Source organism: Passer domesticus, assembly GCF_036417665.1.
Source record: "Passer domesticus isolate bPasDom1 chromosome 8 unlocalized genomic scaffold, bPasDom1.hap1 SUPER_8_unloc_1, whole genome shotgun sequence".
NCBI classification, from domain to species: Eukaryota; Metazoa; Chordata; class Aves; order Passeriformes; family Passeridae; genus Passer; species Passer domesticus.
Window position 1 is genome coordinate 1,156,074 of NW_026989900.1, and position 24,703 is coordinate 1,180,776.

The window sequence follows — 24,703 nt, forward strand, 5'->3', positions numbered from 1 at the left end:
GTTCTGTATAGATATGCCTTATAAGGCATAAGTTCACTCAGTGTTCACAAAGAGGAAGACTAAGGGGGACTAAGCCGTCATCCCACGACCACCAGAAGGCAGAAAAAGACCCCTAGCAACTGAATGAGCAAGCACAGAAGACAGATCACGTCATCCCTAAACCCGGAGAAGAAGGCAATAAAAGGTGGACTCAGGGGATAGGAATTTTGTGAGCCAAAGTGGAGCGGAGACTCCGGGCCGCCCAGCACTGTCCTTGCTTATTCTTGCTAGCAAAAATAATAAAGATAATTATTTGATCCTTAAATTCAGTGGACTTGTTTATCACACTGCCCAGACCCTAAACTGCCCCAAATGTGCCCCAGAAATGTCTCCAGGGACCCCAAAGTGGCCCCTTTTACCCTGTCCGTGAAAATAATAAAAAAATATGTCAAAAGATCTAAAAATAGCACTAATTAGCATTAAGAAGGAGAAATAAATGGCCAGTAGTGGTCAATGATTTAATGAAAGGAATTCTTTTATTTAAAACCAATGACAAATAATTTTTTGATTGCTAAAAATGTATTCAATTTTTCACATAAATATCAAAGGTAATAGAAATATACATTAATACTAATATAAATTAAAAAACTATAATTATAATTTTATAAATTAATCAGTCTTATTTATTTTAAAAATGCATACTTTTTTATGTTTTGGGATGTCAGTCCCAGGTGGGCGATGTCAGACGTGGTGAGGCTGGGGGTGAGGAGCAGGTTGTCCAAAATGGGTCAGCCAGCAAGGTGCTCGTTCTTCTCCATGCCCAGATCTCCTAGGGAGACATTCAGCATCAAGATCACCTGGGGAATTGTTCTTTCACCTCTTTTCTGAACTGAAAAATAAAAAAACACCCAAATGATTAAAACCAAGAGGGGGAAATGACTGGCCTGGCTGGGCATGGAGCTTTTCAAGGAAAAGGGGTTTAAAAAGGGATTAAAAAGGATATTTCTAGGGATTAAAAAGAGGGTGCAGCACCTTTGGACATAGAGGCAGGTAAATCAGGAAATGTTTAAGGATATTGTTAGGTCATGCAGAAAGAAAATTAGAGAGGTAAAAGCTCAGTTAGGACTTAACTTGGATACTTCTGTGAAGGTTAATTATTATGTTTTTATAGGTACGTTAATGTCAAAAGGAGGGGTAAGGACAACCTGCATTTCTTACTGTGAGGGATATGATTACCAAAGATGAAGAATGGGCTGAGGTCCTTCACCCCTTCTTTGCCTCAGTTTTCAACAATAAGACAGGCCATCCTCAGGACAAGTGTTCTCCTGAGCTGGTAGATGGGCACAGGGAGCAGAACAGCCCCTGGAATCCAGGAGGAAGCAGCTGGAGACCAACTGAGCCACTCAGGTTCTCACAGGTGTCTCTGGGATCAGAGGGGATCCATCCTAGAGGGCTGATGGAGCTGGTGGATGATCTCCCCAAGCTGCTCTCCATCATTTACCATCAGTCCTGGATCAGCAGGGAGGTCCCAGAGGAGTGGAGGTGCCAATGTGAGCCCATCCCCAAGAAGGGCTGGAAGGAGGATCTGGGGAACTCCAGGCCTGTCAGCCTGACCTGGGTGCCTGGCAAGGTTATGGAACAGATCACCTTGAGAGCCATCACAGGGCACCTACAGGATGGCCGAGGGATCAGAGCCAGCCAGTGTGGATTTCAGTATCTGCACTGATGATCTGGATGAGGGGATTGAGTCCAGCAGCAGCAAATTTGCAGATGACACCAAGCTGGGTGTGAGTGTGGATCTGCTGGAGGGTAGGAGGGCTCTGCAGAGGGCCCTGGACAGGCTGGATCCAGGGCCCAAATCCAGCAAGGTGAGGTTTAACAAGTCCCAGTGCCGGGTCCTGCACTTTGGCCACAACAACCCCTGCAGCACTACAGGCTGGGGACAGAGTGGCTGGACAGCAGCCAGGCAGAAAGGGACCTGCAGGGACTGATGGACAGCAGGCTGGACATGAGGCAGCAGTGTGCCCAGGTGGACAAGATGGCCAATGGCTCCTGGCGTGGATCAGGAATGGTGTGGCCAGCGGGAGCAGGGCAGTGATTCTTCTCCAGTGCTCAGCACTGGTGAGGCCACACCTCGAGTGCTGTGTCCAGTTCTGGGTCCCCAATTTAGGAAGGACATGGAGGGGCTGGAGCGTGTCCAGAGAAGGGCAAAAAGGCTGATGAGGGGTCTGGAAGAGAAGTTTGGTTGAAAGCACATGAGGGAGCGGTGGTTAACTGGACGATGCTCTGGGTAGACAAGGAAGTGTTAGGGTGCAGGTTGGACTTGGTGATCTCAAATGTTTGTCACAATAAACCGGAGTGGTTTCTCTGGTGTCCCCCAGCCCTTGCTGGCCCCAGGGGCTGATGGCATTTGCGCTCCCTCAGGTTCATGTCCCCACAAGCAACAGCATGGGGGTGCTCCTGCCTGCTCTGTGCAATGCAAACAGGGGCTCCTGAGCCAGTGCTGCCGTGGCTGTGCCTGCAAGGATGGGGCACCTGTGTGAGCTGGGGGAGAGGCCAGGGCTGCAGAGGGGGGATGTTGTTGGCAGCTCCATCAGGATGCTCTGGGACACTGCCCTGGGCTGTGCAGCACCCTGGGGATGGATCAGCCCCTGCTCTGCTGCTCCTTCCCTTCTCCCCCAGGGCCCTTGCAGAGCCCCAGCCATGCTGTTTGCCCCCAGCCTGCCCACGGCCAGCCTGGGGCTGCTCACCCTGGGGCTTTTCTGTGCTGAGCATTGGCCTGGCCGTGTTCTTGAGAGAGCCTGGGCAAGGAGCCTGGAGCCCCCAGGGCCTGGCCTGAGGCGTCAGTGCTGCCCCAGCAGTGCCCATGGCCTGTCCCTGCTGCAGCCCCGGCACTGCCACCCCCAGGACTGTGCCCGGCCCCGAGAGCACTCAGGCCCTGCAGCAACACCAGGGCCACCAGGGCAGCGGGGCAGGGCCACAGCAGCAGCACTGGCAACACCAAGTGCTGCTGCTGCTGCTGGGCACAGCTGCTGTGCCAGCACTGATCTGCCCCAGCTCTGCACACTGACATTGCTGCTGCAGCTCCAGAGAAGGCAACAAAAGGGCATCTCTGCAGAAATCTCTGCTGGGAGATCCTTTAGTTCCTTTAAAACCACTGAGAGCACAGCCCCTCACTGACACAGTCTGTGTCCACAGGGAAGGTGGAGAGAAACAAAATGAGAAATGGCACAAACAATGACATTTCTTTCCGGATAATATAAAAAAACTAATGCAATGGACAAAAAAACCCACAAGCAAAGCTACAAGAACTATAAAAAAAGACTTTTATTACACGCGATTTGCTGAAATTGGCCAGCATTTTAATGTTTCTGAAAGCATCCTGTCATCAGTCTCCTCACTTCAGTCTTGAGCTCCTGGTTCCTCAGGCTGTAGATGAGGGGGTTCAAGGCTGGAGGCACCAGCGAATACAGAAGTGACAGGGCCAGGTCCAGGGACTGGGAGGAGATGAAGGGAGGCATCAGGTGGTGAATTGGGCTGGTGATGACAAACAGGGAGATCACGGCCAGGTGAGGGAGGCAGGTGGAAAAGACTTTATGCCGTCCATGCTCAGAGGGGATCCTCAGAACAGCCCTGAAGATCTGCACATAGGAGAAAACAATGAACACAAAACAACCAAATAGCAAACAGGCACTAACTGCAATGAGCCCATATTCCCTGAAGTGATATTTGGAGCAGGAGAGCTTGAGGATCTGAGGGATTTCACAGAAGAACTGGCCCAGGGTATTGCCATGGCACAGGGGCAGGGAAAATGTATTGGCTGTGTGCATGAAAGCATTGAGAAAGGCACTGGCCCAGGCAGCTGCTGCCATGTGGGCACAAGCTCTGCTGCCCACGAGGGTCCCGTAGTGCAGGGGTTTGCAGATGGACACGTAGCGGTCGTAGCACATGATGGTCAGGAGGAAATACTCTGCTCCCATGAAGAGGAGAAGCAAAAACAATTGTGCAGCACATCCTGGGTAGGAAATGGTCGTGGTGTCCCAGAGGGAATTGTGCATGGCTCTGGGGACAGTGGTGCAGATGGAGCCCAGGTCACTGAGGGCCAGGTTGAGCAGGAAGAAGAACATGGGCGTGTGCAGGTGGTGGCCGCAGGCTACGGCGCTGATGATGAGGCCGTTGCCCAGGAGGGCAGCCAGGGAGATGCCCAGCAAGAGGCAGAAGTGCAGGAGCTGCAGCTGCCGCGTGTCTGCCAATGCCAGCAGGAGGAAGTGCCTGATGGAGCTGCTGTTGGACATTTGTGCTGTCTTGGCATGGGGACCTGTAAGAAAAGTAATAATGGAATAGATGGGTTAGGAGAGGACTTTAAATATCCCAGCACAGCCTGGGGGCATTTTCCCCCCACTGCCTGCCCAGGGCTCTCCTGCCTGGAGCTGTCCCTGCCAGCAGCTGCTTCCCTGTACCCAGGGCTGGGCTCTGCCAGTGCTGCCAGAGCCCAGCCCAGCCCTGGGGGCTCAGCTCTGCCCTGCAGACCCTTTCCAGCTCTGGCACTGCCCAGGGGCAGCTCTGGCTCTGTAGGCTGTCAAGGCAATGTCAAAGGAAACCGAAGTAGGCTGGAAAAGCAACCATGATTCTGCCTGTGCTGATTTCTGTCACTGCCTAGTTAATAACTATCTGGAAAAAAAAATTATTTTTCTCACCCTGAAGTGAGAGATGAATATCTGTTTGCAATTTCCCATCCAGGCAACCCAGAGCAGTAGATTAAAATCACAGGATTTTCTCTTTTATGCAGCCCCTTCCTCGCTCTGCTTCTGATATTATCTCATTCAAAATGTTCTGCAGTTAAATGTCATGCTGAGAGCAGTCCTGAACAATGCAGCATCCTCACCACACAAGGAGAACACTTCCAACCCTTACCAGCTGTCTCCTTCCACCAAGATCTTGTCCCCCAGTGCTGGCAGTAGCTCCCTGGGCTGGCTGAGAGCTGTCCCTGGCAGGCAGCAGAATCCCTGCCCCAGCACAGCGCCCTGGGCTGCAGGAGCCTGCTCTGCAGGACAGCCCTGGGCACCCCTGGCTGCTCTGCACAAGAGACAATCAGAGAATGTACTCACAGAGTCTGTAGGCATTGGGATGTTCCAGCTTTAGGAGATCACTCCAGGAGCTGCAGCTGCATTGTCCTGCAGCCAGAGGTTCCTGTGCCAAGGGCTGGCAGGGATTCTGCCCCAGGCACTTCCCAGCACCTTCCCAGCCCTGACTGATTGAAGCTCTCTGTGCCTCTGGGCTGTGCCCAGGCTGGCTGCAGGCAGCGCCCCAGCCCTGCTGGGCTGGCAGAAGAGCTGCTCATCAAGAGAAATGTGCTTTTGAAGCTCTTCTTGCTTACCAGGAGCTGCCTCTGTGCCAGGAGCCCAGCCCAGCTCAGCAGCACAGACACAGCACAAGGACTTTAATGACCCTCTGGGGCTTTGTGCTCAGGCCCTGAACATCAGTCCCTGAGAGGCAGCTGAAGAAACCTCTCCAGAACTCCAAGTCAGAATCCAACTCCAAAGTTTCTTGGACTTTTAATGGGTCCCACTGAGGGACACGACTCAGAAAGTGTCCCCAGGCCCCAGGCAGAGCAGAGAACTGGAGGCAGTGATGACAGGTGGGGACAAAGAGAAGCCAAGTCTTGGTGGCCTGGGGCACAGCAGCATGGTCTGTGCCACCAAGGGCTGGGAGGAGACACCTTGTCCTGAGGCCCTGGGGCCTCCTGGCACAGCCCCAGCCAGGCTGGGCACTGTCAGCCCCTTGTCCTGCCCTCAGCATCCCCCCCTAGCCCACATCCCAGTGGCCTCAAGGATCTGCTGGAAGGAGTCCCTGGGGAGCCTTACTCAGCAATGGCCCTGGGGGCTCCTGAATGCTCCCAGGGACTGCAGGTTTTTCAAAGGACTTTGGGTTTTGCTTTTGCCTTGGCTATTCTGAGAAGTTTGTGCAATCATGGCCTCCAATTATCTGCTGTAATTAGTCCCTGGAGAGGCTTTGTCAGTAACAACATTCAGTGGGGCTCATTAATGCTTCAGGATACTTCAGTTATTTTAAGGTACTTGGTGTTTCCCTTTTGATACAGACTCTGTGAGAAGTTTTTGCTGTCATGGCCCTAATTATCTGCTTTAATGAGTCCCTTGAGAGCTTTGTACATTCAGTGGGGCTCATTAATACTTTGAGGTACTCAAGGTTTTTAAAGTACTTTGAATTTTCCTTTTCACATTGAGTCTTTGAGAAGTTTTTGTGCCATCCTGGCTTCAAATTCTCTCCTCCAAGGAGTCCATGAGGAGCCTGTGTTGGGGATGGACCTCAGTGGGACCCATTCATGCCTTGAAACACTTTGGGGTTTTCTTCTGACTTTGATTCCTGGACAGGTTTATGCAATCTCCTCTCAGGCCCTGAGGTTCCAGGGCTCAGCTCCAAATGCATCATGGAGATTATTAGCATCAAACAAGTCCTGACAAACCATGGCTCTGCCTTGATTTCCCTCTGCTCTAGTGCTGTTCATCAGGAAGCTTTCCTCTTGGAGAAATATTTCAAAGATTTTCTAGTAAATATGTATTCCTATTTTAAAGGATGTCTTTTATTATTTTTCTTATTGCGCAAGAGGTGATTGAAGCATTCTGTGACTGATATTGATCCAGGGACTCTCCTAAGGTGATCTGGCCTGTTCAGAGAAGCTGTGCCTTGAGCTCTGACCCAGTGTCAACAACCTTGCTCCACATTCCCCATCCCCATCCTGTCTCTCCTCACTCACATGGGATCTGCTTTGCTTGGAGATCTGACTGCACACAGCCAAAGAGGGGTTTTGTCTTTTTAATTCTTTGAAGCAATCTAAAACTCTTGAGTTTCTCCGTTGGAAACATAAAGCCTCCTCAAGTCTGTGCCAAGCCCAAGGTGCCACCAAGGTGCCACCATGGCCACTCCAGACCTGCCCTGGGCCAGCTGTGAGGGTGAGTCATCATCCCAACCTGCACTGGGCCATTTCAAAAAGTGAAATTCTGCCTAATTTGATGTTGATTTCTGTTAGGGCCTGGATACCCCCCTACCCCAGAGAAAATATTTTCTAAAATGTCCTTGTTGATGACACCGGAAACATATTTTTGGGCCCTGTAATTGTTGCTGGGGCCCCTTAAAGGGGAATGGCATGGCCACTAGGGCCTCTGCAACTCCTTGCCCAATGGCCTGGGCTTGTACGGCCGCTACGTGTTCTGCTGTCCTGAGGCAATTACAGCCTCACTCATCTGCAGGAGAGTGGTTTCCATCTCTAGTGGAAGGGCACACAGCCCTTTCTTACATTCCAGGTTGGCATTGGCTACCCCCAATGAGTTTAGTAATTCATTTTGAGTCTTTTCATCCTGGACTTGTTTCTCTACTGCCTGTTTCAGGCAATCAATAAATTTCATGCAGGGCTCTCTGGGTTCTTGCCTTATGTTTACATAGTGCAAACTGGGGGTGCTACCATCCGGTACCTGGATTAAAGCTTTCAAAGCCATCTCTTTTATATTGTCCAATACCTCTCTGGGGATACCTGCTGCTTGATCATCTGGCAGGCTGTGTTGTCCTTTTCCAGCTAGATAGCTGATTGTCAATTGCGCCCTTGCCTCATTATTAGCATAATCTGCTATTAATTGATTTAGTAATCACTTCCATCCCCCTTTCCCACAGAGTGTATTCTGTAGGTGATAAAAACAAGGTCATAATATATTTTATATCATAGGGGGTTACATGTGCTGTGAACATGGCCCTCATTATGCCATTGAAACAAGGTGAGTCCTGCCTCTAGTCTTTAGCTGCCCTACACAGCTCCTTGATTTCCCTGTAAACCAATGGCTGATACCTGGGATTCTGCTCCCTTCTTTCATCATGTCCTGGGGCAATGAAGAGTTTCAAGACTATTTGCCAGTCTCCTTCCTTAACTGCTTCCTTCCAGATCCTTTCCCAGGGATCTTCTAGGCTTGAGGGGAGAGGTGGCTCTGGGGAATGCAAACTGTCTTCTGGGGAGGAAGAATAACTTGGAGCAGAAACACTTGGATTAGAAATAGTGTGACAGCCAGGCTTAGTATCCTTGACCATGGGGTTTATGTTGTTGCCAGAGGGCGAGTAAAGGGCGCTGCCATGTTGTCATTTTCTGGAGCTGTGGCCCAGGGTGGAGGTGGAATGAATGACAGTGGAGGTGTGACCTGCAGTCATGGGGGTGGAGTCTGGAGGTTCATTCAAAGTGGAAGAGAAGGTTGTGGTAGCAGGAGGTGGAGGAGCCAAGATGGAGGGAGGATGGCCAGGCTCCCGAGCCACATTTGGGCTTCTTCCATCTTGGGTCTCCAGGGCACAATGCTCCAAGACAGCGTGGCCATTGCCATCTTGGACCATCATGGAGAGTCCAAGAAAGGCAGATTTCAGGGGAGGTCCCACATTAGGAGTGACTGATGGATCAAGTTTTCGACTCAGAGCTTGCTGGTGAAGGGTCTCAAGGATGGTGTAGAAGAAGGGGAGCATGTGGGTTGCAATGGGGTCCCTTTTGATCAAAAGGTTGCACAATTTAAATCCCACAGAGTCACAAAATTCAGTGGTATGGATTTCATCAGCATAAGTGTCTGGAAAATTTTTAATGATTCACCTCACGATTGATTTTAATTTGTTCTTTGAAAATATTTTTTCATGATCAGTGAGAATTAACTTAAAGTGTCCATATAAGCTGCTTTCTACTTTGGACAACTGGCCACCCATTTTTCTCCTTCTCCACCTTGGGGGGAACAGCCACTGGGAACACACCCGAAATCAATTATGGGATGTGGATCCATATTTTAAAAACACGGTGGCAAAATGGGCAATGAATGTCCTGCATTTTCCCAAACCCATCTGCAATCCTCCACGTGAGGACACCGTCATCATCCCCACCAATGCGGGCTCAGGTCCCTTGAAGTGATGGGAAATCCACCGGGCCCGGCACAATCCACAATCCCGGGGAGCTCTGGCCTATCTCTCAGCTGACCCCAGCTGACGCAACTGAATGTCAGGGTCCCTGCTAAGGGGCCAGATGTCGCAGTGAGGGTGGCTGCGACAAACCTCTCTGGTTCCCTGACTTAAGAGTGAAGTTGGCAAAAAGGAAAAGGAGCGGGATCAATGGAGTTGCCCAAAAAGAACTTCAATAACGGGGTGAAAAACAGTAAACATGGAGAAGTCAAGCCCAGTATGACGGGCAGGATCCAAAGACTTGAGACAAAGCAACAATATATACACTTGTGGGTAGAACACTCTAGAACAATACCCATATAGGGGAAACAAGTAACCAGTAGGGAAGCAGAACTTGGACAACTTAGCATAACAACATTAAAGGCTTATCAGGGAATTCCCAAGCTCATCCTAAGGTAAACAAATGACTCCCAAGGCTTGAAACTCACGCCTGGTTCATCCAGGACAAAATCTGGCTCACTCCAAGTTACAGCCGAGCTAACTCCCACACTGCTGATTTGCACTGGCCCCTTGGGACCATGGGGCCCAACAGAGCCACAGTGATGTCCTTGGTTCCACGAGGCTCCACAGTGTCACAATGTTCCCTTGGATCCATGGTGCTCTGCAGTGTCACAATAGCCCCTTCATTTCACAAGGCCACAAAGTGTCACATTGGTCTCCATAGGAAGGAAACCACAGAACCCCCATGTTTCAGGAGCTGAAGAACAGCAGCCGCCAGAGGCCAAGGCAAGCCTGACCTGCCTGTCCTGGCAGGTTTGTCTGGGAACAACCCTTAGATATTCAAAATTTTGAATGCAGAATCCTAATTTCAGACATTTGTGCCTGGAGAAGGAGGATTTTTTCCACAAAAAGAGAAGCATAGAAGCTTTTCCAGTGTTTGGAAAACAGGTCAGTGCTGGCTCTCAGAAGTTAAAGACCATCCAGACCTGTCTGTCCTGGCAGCTTTTCTCTGGCAGCAATCCTTGGATATACATAAACTTGGAGGTGGAATCCTAATTTTGGCCATGGATACCTGGAAAAGATGGACAGTTCTTCTCCATACAAAGGAAAGCCCAGAGCCCCAGTATTTCAGGGGCAGATGGGAGTGGCCTTCCACATTCCAAGGTCAGCCAGACCTGTCAGGTGACTCCTGGGAGGCCAAGGCAGCCAGACCTATTTTGTGTTCTCTTGGTTCCATAGGGCCCTGCAGTGTCACAACGGCTCTATGCTTCCATGAAGTCTTGCAACATCACAGTGGTTCTCTTGCTTCCATGATGTCCTGTGGCATCATAATGGCCCCTTGGTTACACAAGTGCTTAAGGATCTTAATGGTCTCCATGGTTCCAAAAGGCCCCACAGTGTCATAATGGTCTTTGTGTTCCATGAAGCCCTGCTGTGTCACCATGGCCCCTTGGTTCCATTGGGGCCCACTAGTGCAACAATGGTTCCACAGCTTCCCACAGTGTCACAATGACCCCTTCCCACCATGAGGCCCTGCAGGGTCACAATGGCTCTTTGGTTCCCTGGGGCCCCAGAGTATCACAATGATTCCATGGGTCCTTGCAGTGCCACAGTGGTCTCCATGGATCCATGGTGCCCCACAGGATCACAACGGCCCTTTGGCTCCATGAGGCCCTGAAATGCAGCAATGGCCTCTTGGTTCCACAAAGCCCTGCTGCTTCACACTGGCCCCTTGGGACCATGTGGCTCAACAGAACCACAGCGTTGTCCTTGGTTCTGTGAGGCTCAACAGTGCCACAATGGTCTCTTGGATCCATAGTGCTCTGCAGTGTCACAATGCCCCTGCATTTCACAAAACCGCAAAGTGTCACAATGGTCTCCACGGTTCCTCAAGACCCCACAGTATCACAATGACCCCATGGTTCCTCAAGTTCCTACAGTGTAACAATGCCCTTTGGCTCCACAATGCCCCACAGTGCCTCAGTGGTCTCCACAGGAAGAAAACAGGCGAGCTGTTGTTATGATATTTTAGTGAAAAAGCCTCTGCTAGGATTTTTCCTGTCCTGAGGAGCTGAGAGCCTCAGAAAAGAAATGTAAACAATAACTATCTGCTGCTGTGGAGTGCCACAGATGCATCTTCCGTTAGTCCATGTGGATTGTTTTCAATCAGTGACCAATCACAGCCACCTGTGCCAAGGCTGTGAGCAGTCACAGGATTTTTGTTATTCATTCCTATTCTATTCTTGTCTTTGTAGCCTTCTGATCTTCTTCTCTCTGTTCTTTTTAGTGTAGTTGTAATGTAGTATTTTAATATAATATATAACATAATAAATCAGCCTTCTGATGAAAATGGAGTCAAACCTCGTATCCTCGCACCAGGGATCTCAGTCTAAACAAGAGCGAGCCCCAGGGGCAGATGAGAGGCAGTCACCAGAGGCCAAGGCTAGATAGACTTTACTGTATTGGCAGATTTGGTCTGGGAGAAAGCCTTGGATATAGGGAATTTTAGAGGTGGAATCCTAATTTAAGCCATGGGAGCCTAGACAAGAAAGATAGTTCTTTTCCATAGGAAGGAAAGCATGGAGCCCAGTGCTTCACAGTCAGATGGGAAGTGGCCCTTGACACCTCAAATTCAGCAGGACCTGTCAGACAGGCCCCAGGAGGCCAAACCAGGCAGACCTGTTCCATGTTCCACTGATATCATGGGTCCCCACACCATCACAATGGTCTCCTTGATTCCATGAAGTCTGGCAATGTCACAATGGCTTCTTGGTTTCATGAGCCCCAACAGAGTCACAGTGGTCCCTTGGCACCATGCGGCCCTGCTGTGTCACAATGGCTCCTCGTTTCTATGAGCTTCCGCAGGGCCCCTGAACTGCACAATGGTTTCCTTGATTCCATGAAGTTCCACAGTCCCACCATAGTTTCCTTGGACCCGCATTGTCACAAGTGACCCATGGCTCCATGAGGTTCCAGAGTGTCACCGTGGTCGCTGCCAGAGGCTGGATGAGATCGATGTCCCGAGACACCTCGGGATGCTCGGAATGCCCGTGTGGGGCCAGGGCTGGGTCAGGCCTTGGGTTGTGGTGGGACAGAGCCCCGCCCCCAGCCCTGGCAGAGCTGTCAATCACACAGCAGGGGCGGTGCTATCCCAGCTGTGATTGGCAGCAGAGCAGATGTTGATGGGACAGGAGCCCTGCAGGGCTGTCAGGGACCTGCAGCTTGCAAGGTGCTCTGCTCTCCCTCGGGTGCTCTCGGAGAGATCCAATCCCAGCTGGGCACCTCAGGGCACAAGTGGCACTGCCTGTTCATGGGCACACAGCTGATGTCTGCCTGGGAAGGGGCACAGGTTTTAATACCTGTTAGTTTCATAATATACCAGAAAATATTTCTAATCTGGATTACTTGAGTACTTATAAGAAATGGCAAAGTTTTCCCAGCAGGAACAGGAGTTTCCTGAATCTCATGGATTCTTCTACTGATGGCAGGAGAAAAAATACTGATCTTCCCCTCTACCTTTGCCAGCAACATTCAGTCTAGTACTTCATGGCCATCTTCCTTTAGGTGCTTCCAGCTCTCCTGGTTAAACAGCCGTGTCTAAGGACATCTCTCCATTTAGAGCAGCTGGATCTATGCCCTTCCCCTTGCTCCCAGATTTCCTCCTGCAGCTGTTCTCTAGTTATTCCAGTGTGTCTCCTTTGACTGGTTTCATGATTTGAGCATCAGGGAGTTGCCCAAATTTTCAAAACTTTAAATACCTTCTTAGTCAGCATCTTAGTTGTGTTTTTATCTTTTCTATCACCTCTTCCTATGTCTTTGTCTAAAATCCTTCCAGTATGGAAATGCCTTGTGGATGGTGGACATGTCAGATGTTGCTGTCACAAGGAGCTCGGGGAAGGGTTTTAATGTTTATAAAATTTATTAAATTTTATCATGTTCACATTTATTATATTGGCCATGAAGGGAAACCGTTCTGTGCCTCTTGAGTCTCACCAGTTCCTGGTCCCTCAAAGGACACAAACCTGATGAGTTGTGGTTCCCACTCCAGTGGCTGCACTTGGACCTCCCTCCATAGCCAGAGCAGAGCTCCCTTGTCCCAGAAAGTGCCTGGCAAAGGAGGGATGAAGGAAACAGGACAGGCTGTGGGGATCAGGGCCAGGGCAGAGCCAGGGAGAAGAATGACTTTTGCATTTGATGGAGCTGTGCCTTCCCTTGGCTTTGTTGGCTGACAAGAAATGAACATCTCTCTGTGTCTCGGGAAGCTCCTTCTCCAAGGAAAGCAGGTGGGAGTTGGAGCCAAGGAGCTGAAAGCTGCATGTGCAGCCTGGGCTGGAGGGAGCTGAGATTTGCACAAGGCTGCTGTGAGTGCCAGGGCTTGGATGGGGAAATGGTGGGGTGGGGATAGGGACAGAGTGTGATTGATTTACAGCCATGAAGGATCTTGATTTTCATATCTATTCAAACTGCATGAGGAGGTACTTGGATTCAATATCAGTTGGAGATTGCACATATCAATGTATTAATAGGAAAAATAAACCTAAACAGGACCTAAAATATCTTTTCTCACTGTATTTTTAAATAGAATATATTCAGTTTGAATACACTTCTGAAATCTGCCTCATTAACCACAAATGATTTGAAAACTGAAATCAAATTATTCCTAGAGGATTGGCTTGTTAAGGTGTTCTGAATGTTAATGAGCCCTGGGACACTGAATTCCTGCACTGAAGAGCTAAAAGGCTGAACAAGCCTCTGGAGACATTTAAAAGAAATTACAATTGTTTGGACGCACTGGAGGAATACAAACAAGAGGTCCTCTGGAGCTCAAAACAACAAGACAGCCTTTGCTGGCAATTTTAGAAAATCATTGAAACTTTGGCAAAATGTTTATTATGACATTGTAGTGATTTTGTTTTGTTAATTTAAGATTTTTCTCATTTTGATATTTCTTAATTAATATGTTGATGAGTGTGGTGGATTTAGTGTCCATTATTTATTTATGTATTTGTTTTATTGTGAGATAGGATTTGGAGAAAGGTAAAGTAGGCTTAAAATTTTATAGGGTATAAATAAAATGTTATTATAAGTAACTAAAAGAAAAAGAGTAGTATGAATTAAAATACACTCTTTAGAACACTTTTTCTTTACAACTTTTTTTTTTTACTGACAATGTAAAGAAAGTAAACTTAAAATTTCTAGTTAGTTTGCTCTTTTTAGAAAAGTCTTTTTTTAGTTCACTAAGGGAATAAAGTTTTTCCTGTTATGGTTATGGAGATTTTTTTTACAACAGGAAAAATTTTTTTGTGGCTCTTAATTTTGTCGTGGATAACAGTTGTCTGGGGAACTTTGTTATTGTGAAGTTGTTTTTATTACTACAAGTTTTTTACAGCTTGTTGATGGGCCATGTCAACTTATAGGGTATTGTTTTAAAGCTGAGTTCTTTAAAGGTAAAAGTTTTTATTACTTACTTCTAAAATTATTTTTATCTCTGGGAATAAAGATCTTCTCTTGTGGGTAATGGATTACTTTCTTTTTCTGTTTAAATATTTGATGAAATTACAGTTATTTTAATTTTTTATTTTAGTGTGGTAGTTTTTGATATTAATTTTAATTTTTTTTAAATCGTTTTATGTAATTTAAAAAAAAGTTTTTCTTTATAATTTATAAGAGTATTTTAGTTTTCAGATTAAGGTTTTTTTTCCTTTTTAAATTGGGATTTAATTTCTTCTTTACTGAGTTTAATGGCTTCACGTCGTTCTTTTACATGCTTGTATTTTGCTTTTTTCTTTTACTCAAGGGAGGATTGAAGTATTGAAAGGGTTAACACCTGACCTGCCAGTAACTTGTGGTGGGAGTTGTGGTTGGGATGTGTTAGGATTGTTTTTATGGTTGGTTTTTGGGGTTTTTTGTGTTTAATTTCAGTTGTTGAGTTATTTTGTATGGGTTCTAGGTTGTAGGTGTTTTGGTTTTAGTTGTTTTGGGGGAGGGGACTTGATGATAATATTTTAATGGCTGTGGCTGGCTTTGTTCTGGTTAGGGTGTTGTAGCCTCTTTTGTTTTCCTGTTTGGTCATTGTTGGGTTTGGTTTGGTCAGAATGGGGCCCATGGGGGGCGGCCTGGGGAGGGGGGAAGGGGCTCGGCCCGGGGCAGGGCTGCTTGGTTTGGTTTGGTTCAGATGGGGCCAGGGCTGGGCCTGCTGCTTCTTTGTTGAGTGGAAAAGAAAGAGGAGGTTCCTGGGTTTTGTCATCTTTAACATACATGTTTCACAGAGGCGTGTTCAGTATCTTAGTGGTTTAAGACATTGGTGGTAAGACATTAACATGTGCCTTGCACTGCCTCTTTGTGTCTGTGTGCACACAGGAGTGCCTGTGCTGGGGAAATGTGGCAGAAATGCTGCTCTTGGAGGGGTTGGAGTGCCTTGGATAGCTGACTCAGTCAGGCCTGTAAGTAAGGTTAAGTCACAAGGTCTAAGCTAAGTTAAATGCTAGTAAGAGTTGTTCTTTTGCTCAGTCGTTTAGCTTAATATAAGTTATAAGCTAAGTTAAACATTGTTAAGTGTTACTTCTCTTTTAAATTGCAAAGTCATAGGTTATAAGTGAGGTTAAATACTCTTAAGCTCTGTTCTTTTGCTAAATTATGAAATTGAAGGCATCAGTTCAGGTTAAGGTATAAATGAAATCCTAAGTTGTTATACTTAATATAAGTTATTAGCTAAATTAAATATTGTTAAGCGTTATTAATCTCTTATATTGCTGTATCATATGTTATAAATTAGGTTAAACACTGTTAAGTGCTGTTCTTTTGCCAAAATGTATGTTTACAGTAGAAGTAAAGGTTAAGGTGTAAGTTAAGAAATGTTAACTTTGAGCTCTGTTCAGCTTTTAGGCCATATTCCTTTTATCCTTGCCATCACTGTCCTTGTGTCACACACACACATATTTCTTGGTTCATTTCTGGTTTGATTGTCTGGATTTGGTTTGGTTTTGTTGTGTCTTTGTTCCCTCCGTGTGCCTGAAGTGTCCAGCCAGGAGCTCCCTACTCTATGATGTAACAGACAGCTCTGTGATGTCACAACCCCCTCCGTGATGTTACAGAATCCTCTCTGTGATGCCATACTGCCACTCTGTAATGTCACAGCACACACTTTCACATCACAGCCTGCTCTATGATTTCACACAGAATCCCCTGTGATGCTGTTGCTATTCAATGACCTCACACAACAAACTCTGTGATGTCATAGTCCAACCTGTGACCACACACAGCCCACTCTGTGCTGTCACACAGCCCCTTGCTGACATCACAGCTGCCCTGTGCCTCTAGGACACAGCCACAGAGGTGCCGCTGTGACACAGCCCCCTCTGGGACATCCCCCAGCCCCTGCCAGTGCTGAGCCCCTGTCAGCTCTGGCTGTGCCCTGCTGGTGTCCCTGAGCTGCCCTGGCAGTGCCCCAGCCCTGTTGGGCTGTGCACAGGAGCTGCTCCTGGCCAGAGCTGTCTCTCTGCAGCGCTGCCCTTGCCAGGAGCTGCCTCTGGGCCAGGAGCCCGGCCCAGCTCAGCAGCACAGACACAGCACAAGGACTTCAATGACCCTCTGGCACTTTGGTGCTCTTTGTGTCTGCCATGGCCAAAGTGCTGCCCAAGTTGGCTCTGTCAGGGCCTTGCAGCTGCTGCCCATCCCTGTGCCCTGCGCAGCCCAGGCTGTCCTACGGTGTCCCTGCCCTGCGCCTCTGTCCCTGCAGGCTGTCGTCATCCCCCGGCTGCCCCACCTGGCTGGCCCCTTCCTTTGCTGACAGCTCTGCTTCTTGACAGCCTCTGCCTGCCCACACAAAGCCTTGGGCTGCTCCAGGCTCCTTCTAGGGGATATTTTGCACCACAGCCTTCGCCCGGGACGGGAGGGAAATTCCTTTCTCCTGGTGTCCAGTCTGGGCTTCCCAAGCTGTCCTTAGTACCATTATCTCTTTCTCTGGCTGATTTATACAATAAAGAAAAACTCCGAGATGTGTGAAACCACCCTTCAATCCCTCCCCAGCTACTCTTATTCTGTCCTCAGTCTCCACACCACTGAGCCCAGAGTCTGCCACCTCTCACTGCTGGTTATGGGATGAAGCCTCCAAACCTCATCTTGAGAGGTATTTGGATTCTCTCCAAGGTCTGTGAAAACGAAAACAGTGGTCAAAATTATTTTTTCCCAAATCTTGCAGTGACAGAACAAGGCTCAATATCTTTGAACTGAATGAGAGTATATTTACAATTGTTTAAAGGCGAAAATATTTTACATTTATGAGAATGGCACAAAACTGCAACTGTTCTTCCAGAGAAGTGGATTCCCCATCTCAGGAATTATCCAAGAGCAAGAGCTTTGTTCAACCTGATCCAGTGAAACCCTCTCATCCCCAAGAACAGAATTCCTGTTGTGTGGGTTCTCTGATGTGCTGGGTGCCCTCACAACGCTTCTGGCCAGAATGTCTGCTGAGGGCAGCCAGGCTGCTGCAGGGGCAGTGACCTCACAGCCATCACCATGGCAGCCCTGTCCCCTGGGCCTGGCTCTGCCCTTTCCTCTGCCCCTGCCTTGTCTCTGCTGGCATGAAGAGTTTTGTCATTCATATCTTGTCCCCAAGGTGCTGGGGCCAATGGCTTCCCAGGCAGGCTCCTGGAGCAGAAGTGGCTTTTCAGAGCCCAGGCAGAAATGAGCCCTGAGGCAGCAGCTCTGCAGTGCCGGCCACCAGGCCGGGCTGCCAAGGGAGGCTTCTGGCCATGCCCTGCAAGCAGCTGCTGCTGCCAAGGTGCCTTTGGTGCCTCAGGCTCTGCCTGGCACAGCTCCCAGCACGGCACTCTACCCTTGTGCCCGAGCCCTTCCCTGTGCTGGGGCTGGCCTGGGGCTTTTCCTGCAGCGGGACCTGCCCTGCTCCTGGCACAGGAAAGGCAGTTCCTGCTGGAGCAGGAGGCTCTGCCTGCAATGGGCTCCAACAACTCCAGCAAGGCTCTGTTGACATCAAAACTGCTTCCTAGAGCACTATATTCTAATAATTGTTATTACTTCCATACTGTGGAATAAATAACTCTTTTTAAAAAAATTTACTCTGTGGTGTAAATAAGCCATTCTTTCTAATCATGATCACAACCAATCAGAGCTGTATTTATGTAAATTTATCTGGTATTCCATCGTTAATCCTGTGGGACAAATTGCATTAAGGTTCAATTCTACCTTTCCAATCTTTTACACCTTTGACAAAGTCTGGGGCTGGGATTGGATCCAGCTGCTCCCAGTCTCCTCTCGTAGAAAGAATTTTGGAAGTCTAGGGGCTCTGCAGGGGTTTGAGGATCCATGGTGCGATTTTGGGTGGCATTTCTCCACCTCATGACGCAGCAGGAGTTTCTCCAAAAAAGAAATAAAGCTTTTGCCTGAAGCTCCCACTTTGCCCATGACAGGAACCCCTGTGAGTGTCAGGGACATCCCGGCTCTTTGGCAGCCTGGGGACTCCTGGAATGTCACCGTGGACCCCCTGTGAGTGCCTGTGACAGATTGGTGCCTTTGAAGCCCAAGGTCCCCTGGGATGTCACCATGGAATGGCTGTGACTGCCTCTGAGCACACAGCTCTTTACCATCCCCAGGAACACCTGGGAGGTGTCCATGGAGCCCCTGTCTCTGCCTGTGACATTCCAGCTCTTGAACAGCCTGAAGACTCTTGGAAAGTCCCCAGGGAATCCTTCTGAGAGCCTTCTGTGACAAATCTGATCCTTAGCAGGCAACCATCACCAGGACCCTGTTGCTATGTGTCATGGGATCCCAGATCCACAGAACTGGCTGAGCTGGGAGGGACCCATCAGGATCCTGGAGTCCAACTGCTGGCCCTGCACACGACACCCCAACAATGCCAGCCTGGGCTTGGCAGCGCTGTCCAAACGCTGCTGGAGCTGGGAGCCTTCCCTGGGGAGCCTGGGCACTGCCCCAGCAGCCTCTGGGGAAAAACCTTTTCCTGAGATCCAACCTGATCCTGCCCCAACTCAGCTGCAGCCGTTCCCTCCAGTGCTGTCCCTGGGCACCAGAGGGAAGAGGTTCCCACAGCCCCAGCCAGGGACCTGCTCCCAAGGCTGCTGCCATGGCCACCAGGGCTTGGTTTCCACCGGCTGAGGTTTAGGACTTCTGGTCCCCAATTTCCTGCTCCCGCTAAAACCGCGCTGCCCTCACTGCCCTCCCACCTCCCATCGAAAGCACAAAAGGCAAAGGTCCCGGGCTGGGATAAGAATAATTTATCGGGAATAGCAACAAGACAAAGAACAGCAACAGAAACAATATCGATAACAGCAAGGAATAAGAGAAAGGATTTGCAGGAAAAGCTACATTACCACTGACTGCCTCTACCCAACCATGTTTATCCTCGCTCCTGGAAAGGACACCCTTCTCTTCAGGGAGACAGGGAGTCTCTTTCGTGCTCCTAGCACTGACTAGAGATGGGAGTGAATGTAAGGACAGGGCCATGGCCTGACCCTCATGTTATCTGATCCCACATCATGTCGTTGGCAAGGGTAGGAAAAGGTACAGGTGTCTTCCCAGCATGGATCACAGGGACCATCGATCACCAGGGCTCTTCCCAACATGGGTCTTACAACGGGGGATGAAGCTGCAACTGGGCATGAAGCTCTTCCTGCAACTACGGCATTTGCAGAGCTTCCCTTACTGGTGCCTCCGTCGGTGTTGGGTCAAGTGAGAGCTCTGGGTGAAGCTCTTCCCACACTGGGGACACTTGTAGGGCCTCTCCCCAGTGTGGATGCGCCGGTGGGTGATGAGGGTCGAGTTGTGCTTGAAGCCCTTCCCGCAATCAGGGCAGCAGAAGGGCCTCTCCTCGGTGTGAATCCGCTCATGCAGGAGGAGATTGGAGCTGGTCTGAAACTTCTTCCCACACTGGGGACACTTGTAGGGCCTCTCCCTGGTGTGGATGCGCCGGTGTCTGATGAGGTTGGAGCTGTTCTTGAAGCCCTTCCTGCAGTCAGGGCAGCGGAAGGGCTTCTCCTTGGTGTGAATCTGCTCATGCAGGAGGAGATTGGAGCTGGTGGCAAACCTCTTCTGGCACTCGGGACACTCATGGGGCTTCTCCCCAGTGTGGATGCGTTCGTGCCTCACGAGTTCTGAGCTGCACCTGAAGCCCTTCCCACATTCCCCACACTCGTAGGCCCATTCCCCAGTGTGGATCATCTGGTGGCAGAGGAGGTGGGAGCTCTGCCTGAAGCTCTTCCCACACTCCAAGCACTTATAGGGCTTCTCCCCATCATGAAGCTGCTCACGGGAGAACAGCTTTGAGCTCTGCCTGAAGCTCTGTCCACCTTCCTGGAACACGGTGGGTCTTTCCCCCTCAGAGCACCCTGGGCTGGATTTGCAGGCCCTCCTCCTGTGGGACCTCCGAGGCTTTTCCTCCCCCTTGGGTTTCTGCCCTGTGGCATCATTCAGAACAGCCTCTGCCATGAGGTTCTGCTGTGGGGATTTGTCCTCCCTGGTCTCCATCCTCAGCTCCTTCTCTGGGGGAGGAAGGACAAGGAGAGGATGGGATTTGACTCTGTGCAATAGGGAAGGGGAAGGAGATCTCCCCAGTGCATCCCCAGCAGGATGGCGTTAGCAGCGAGGTTGTCTTACAGCCATGCTGGGCTGGGAGATGGAGCAGGAGAGAGAGGGAAAGGGGCATTGACTTCTGCCTCACCTGTCTCGGTGTCACGGGGCTTCTTCCTCTTCCTTACAGCCAGCCCCTCCATTCGGCCAGGGTTTGGGAATGGGAAATCCTGGTTTGGGGAGAAACATAATGTATGAGCACATTGGGTTAGGGGGATCCTCCTGCCCAAGTCCATCTCCACTGTTGTGGCACATCCACAACGAGCCCCTGTGAGCAACCTACACTCCCAGAGCCCGGAGCACGCTTGCTTAACCTGCTGATGGACAAGGCCAGAGGCAGGTCTGTGTGCACAGCTCCAAACACAGTTTATTGCAATGCAGAGGGTCCACGCACAGAAACAAAATGGGGCTGAGGACACAGGGTTTGATAAGGGGGGAAAGGGGCGGGTCTGAGGGCCAAGGGCCAATGGGAACTGAGCACAGGTGGTGCAGAGGAGGGGCAGCCAACTGGGGAACCAATGAGGTAACAGGGGCGGAGCATTGCAGTAAACTGGGACCAATGGGGGACAAGAAAGGGGAGAACATTCTAGGAGAGTACATATAAGGAAAAAAGAGCAGCTGGACTGGGTGATACCAATGAAGCCTGCTGCATTCACATGAGCCTGAAAATGCTGATGGTGAGAGCATTGTCCTCAGAGGGCTGTCTCTCTCTGACCCTGGTCACCTTTGCCCTGAGGTATTACAGTTCCCAGTGTTGGGCCCCTCTGCCTGCACACTCTAGAAGTCACTGGAATCTGGTGCCCAAGTAAACCCCAAAACACCGAGATTCAGTCCCCCAAAATGCACACATGACCAAGATTCAGCAAAAACACCCAACCTTGGTTTCTCCTCTCTGGTATCTCCACTTTTGGCTCCTGGAGGCCACTCCCCTGTCTGGGTTGCTGCGGGTCAGGTTTGTATTGGTGTTCCCCCTCTCTGGGCTGCTGGGGCTCCTGGAAATCCCGCAGGTTCCCCTTCTCTGGGCTCACCACTTTGGCATCTCAGGTGTCCCAGGGGTCAGCACTGCCCGGGGTCCCTGTTTCAGAGTCCTGGGGTATCCATGGCTCCCCCCTGTCCATGCTGCCAACATGTCCAGGCTTCTGGAGCACCCCCAGCTCTCGCATTGCCCGTTTCTGCTCCCCCCAGTGCCGGTTTCCCTGCCAGCCCTGCCGGGCCCGGGCGATCCCCAGGTGGCTCTGGGCTGACAGTGCAGCCCCTAGGCCGGGCAGAGCCAGCCCCAGCACGGGGGGACCCTGCATCCTCCGCTGCCTCGGCAGCCGCGCCCAGCCCTGGGCACAGAGCTCGGGCAGCTCCCGCCGCCCCCTGCCCAGGGAGCCCCGGGGACCCCCGCAGCCGGGGCTGGCTCTGAGCGAGGCGGCCCCGAGCCCGGCTGCGTGGCCAGGGGGGCACGGCGAGCCCGGGGCCTCTGTTCCAGCGCTTCCCCCGCTCTCCCTCAGCCTTTGCCCGGCCCGGCCCCCGAGCACAGAGCTCTGCCCGGGGCTCCCGGCCCGAGGGGCGGCTCCGGGCCCGCCCGGCCGCTCCCGGCTCCCACAGCCCGCCCGGGGCCACCAACAAAACATCCCAGCAACAAATCCACAAACCAACCCCTGCCACCCTGTCCTGCTGCGCCTTCCCAGGGACCCCAAGGCCGCGGCAATGCCCCCGGTGCATCGGGACAAAAAGCTGCTCCAGCCCAGCCCCTCGGAAGCCCCAGCTGCGGCCCGTCCCTGGCACAGCGATCCCGGCAGCTGCCCCACTGTGGCAGCTGCGGCTCTGGAGCAGGGAGGCTCTGCGGGACCCCCGGGCTGGGCCCCCTCCCAGCCCGTGCCCACCCCGCACCTTCAGCCCGGCCTCTCTCGCTGCTCCGGCTCCTGCACAGTGCCCGCTCTCCATTCCTTGGCCCCCTGGGCTCTCCTCTGGGGCTCCTACAGCACCCGGCAATGGAAAACAATCTATTTTGGTGCATTCCGGGTGAAGCCACAACTGAAACTTTGTTCCTTTGGCCTGGCTGCAGAGACCCCCAGGGCTTTTTCTGCACACAGTCCCAGCCCTCAGCGCTTGCTAAAGGCGCTCCCTGCAAATGTCACTGTGCCAGGGCCCTGTCCTTGCTGTCACCTGCTGGGGCTGGCCATGGACAGAGCTCCCGGACTTGCATTTCCAGCTGCTGTGCAGCCAAAGCTGAGGCACCTGCACCTGCCTGAATGCAAAAACTGGAATAGGTGCCTCTCTCTCCGGAGGAAATCTCCCCTCCTGTGCCGGCCCCTGGCAATGCTGCCATTCTCTGCTGCTGCTATTGCTGCTGGGGCACTCGGGGCTGTGGCTGAGCAGCAAAGGTGACCCTGAGCCAGGAGCTTTCCTTGGCTGCAGCAAAGCCTCGGCACACAAAGCCCTTCTCGGCGCTGTGCCCTGCGCCAGGAGGGATTGTGCCAGCTGAGCTGACCCAAAATTTCTTCTCCCAGGCAGTTTTAGGACACGCACCATGGAAAAGCCAGAGCCCACTCTCAGCTTTGCGCAGTCCTCCAGAAGAATCCTGTGTGTGAAGCAGCCTGGGAACAGGTTTGGTGTCAGGGGAGGGGAGCTCAGAGCCCTTTTCTGCCCTGTGGGCTGAGGCTTTGCATTTGCAATGGCCCTGCAGCTGCCAAAGGGGCCTTTTTGGCTCAGCTGAGAGCAGTTCTGCTGAAAGCCTGTCCTAAACCTGCTTTTCCTGCAAATGTGTCCAAAGGAAGCCTCATTTTTTTGCCACCCCAGGTCTTGTGTGTGGGCAGGTGTGACTGCTGAAGGATGGAACAGCTCTCCTGGGGGGAAGTTCTCTTATTCTTGTTTTTTTTGGGTTTTTTGTTGTTGTTGGTTTTTTTTCCTTTGGTTTTATTGTTTGTTTTGGTTTGTTTGTTTTTGTTGGCTTTTGGGTTTTGTTTTTGTTTTTTTTATTGGTTTGGGATTTTTTGTTTGTTTGTTTATTTTGATGGTTTTGTTGTTTCGGTTTTCGTTTTTGTATAGTTTTATTTGTTTTTTTGTTGGCTTTCTGTAACTCTGTCTGACACTTGTCTGTGGCACTGTGCAGGTGGCCAGGGGGACCCTCCCCAAGCTGTGTGCAGAGGAATCCACATCAGCCCAGGCCGGGCTGGGCAGTGGCCGCTCAGTTCCATGGACTGGACGCGGCTCTGGACGCTTCCCTTGGAGCGTCTGCAGGGAGGGAACACTGGGGCTGTCACCGCTGGGGTGTCACACACAGGGGAACACTGGGGCTGTCACCGCTGGGGTGTCACACACAGAAGAACGCTGGGGCTGTCACCGCTGGGGTGTCACAGACAGGGGAACGCTGGGGCTGTCACCGCTGGGGTGTCACACACAGAAGAACGCTGGGGCTGTCACTGCTGGGGTGTCACAGACAGGGGAACGCTGGGGCTGTCACCGCTGGGGTGTCACAGACAGGGGAACGCTGGGGCTGTCACCGCTGGGGTGTCGCACACAGGGGAACGCTGGGGCTGTCACCGCTGGGGTGTCACACACAGGGGAACGCTGGGGCTGTCACCGCTGGGGTGTCACAAACAAGGGAACGCTGGGGCTGTCACCGCTGGGGTGTCACACACACGGGAACGCTGGGGCTGTCACCGCTGGGGTGTCACACACAGGGGAACGCTGGGGCTGTCACCGCTGGGGTGTCACACACAGGGGAGCGCTGGGGCTGTCACCGCTGGGGTGTCACAGACAGGGGAACGCTGGGGCTGTCACCGCTGGGGTGTCACAGACAGGGGAACGCTGGGGCTGTCACCGCTGGGGTGTCACACACAGGGGAACGCTGGGGCTGTCACCGCTGGGGTGTCACACACACGGGAACGTTGGGGCTCTCACCGCTGGGGTGTCACACACAGGGGAATGCTGGGGCTGTCACTGCTGGGGTGTCACAGACAGGGGAACATTGGGGCTGCTCTGCTCCTGCCTTGTCCCCAACAGCTCTGCCAGCACCTGGAGGGGACACAAAAGCTGAGCCAAAGGGTGAGAATTGCAGAAGGGGCTGAGCTGGCAGAGACCCATTGGCATCACTGAGTCACAGAATGAGAGAATAACAGAATTACTGGGTTGGAAGAGACCTTCAAGATCATCTAGTCCAACGCAGCCCTAACAGCACCTCAACTAAACCACGGCACCGAGT

At 51.2% G+C, this 24,703-nt stretch overlaps 1 protein-coding gene and 1 pseudogene across 1 annotated transcript; both read right to left on the minus strand.

Annotated features, from left to right (window-relative positions):
• Positions 1-21,034, minus strand: part of LOC135291583 (zinc finger protein 883-like) — a 32,595-nt pseudogene extending 11,561 nt beyond the window's left edge.
• On the minus strand, positions 3,341-4,037 carry LOC135291568 (olfactory receptor 14C36-like). Its single transcript, XM_064405848.1, has 2 exons — positions 3,882-4,037; positions 3,341-3,731 (listed from the first exon to the last, which is right to left on the minus strand). Exons 1-2 carry the CDS (start codon positions 4,035-4,037, stop codon positions 3,342-3,344), a joined length of 546 nt encoding a protein of 181 aa, XP_064261918.1. The 3' UTR covers position 3,341.
• Positions 21,035-24,703: the final 3,669 nt, after the last annotated feature.

Coding starts and splice junctions, on each gene's coding strand:
- LOC135291568 (XM_064405848.1), bottom strand. CDS start 4,037: ATGCACAATTCCCTCTGGGACACCACGACCATTTCCTACCCAGGATGT. Junction 3,732..3,881: donor GCAAACCCCTGCACTACGGG/ACCCTCGTGGGC, acceptor GAAATCCCTCAG/ATCCTCAAGCTCTCCTGCTC.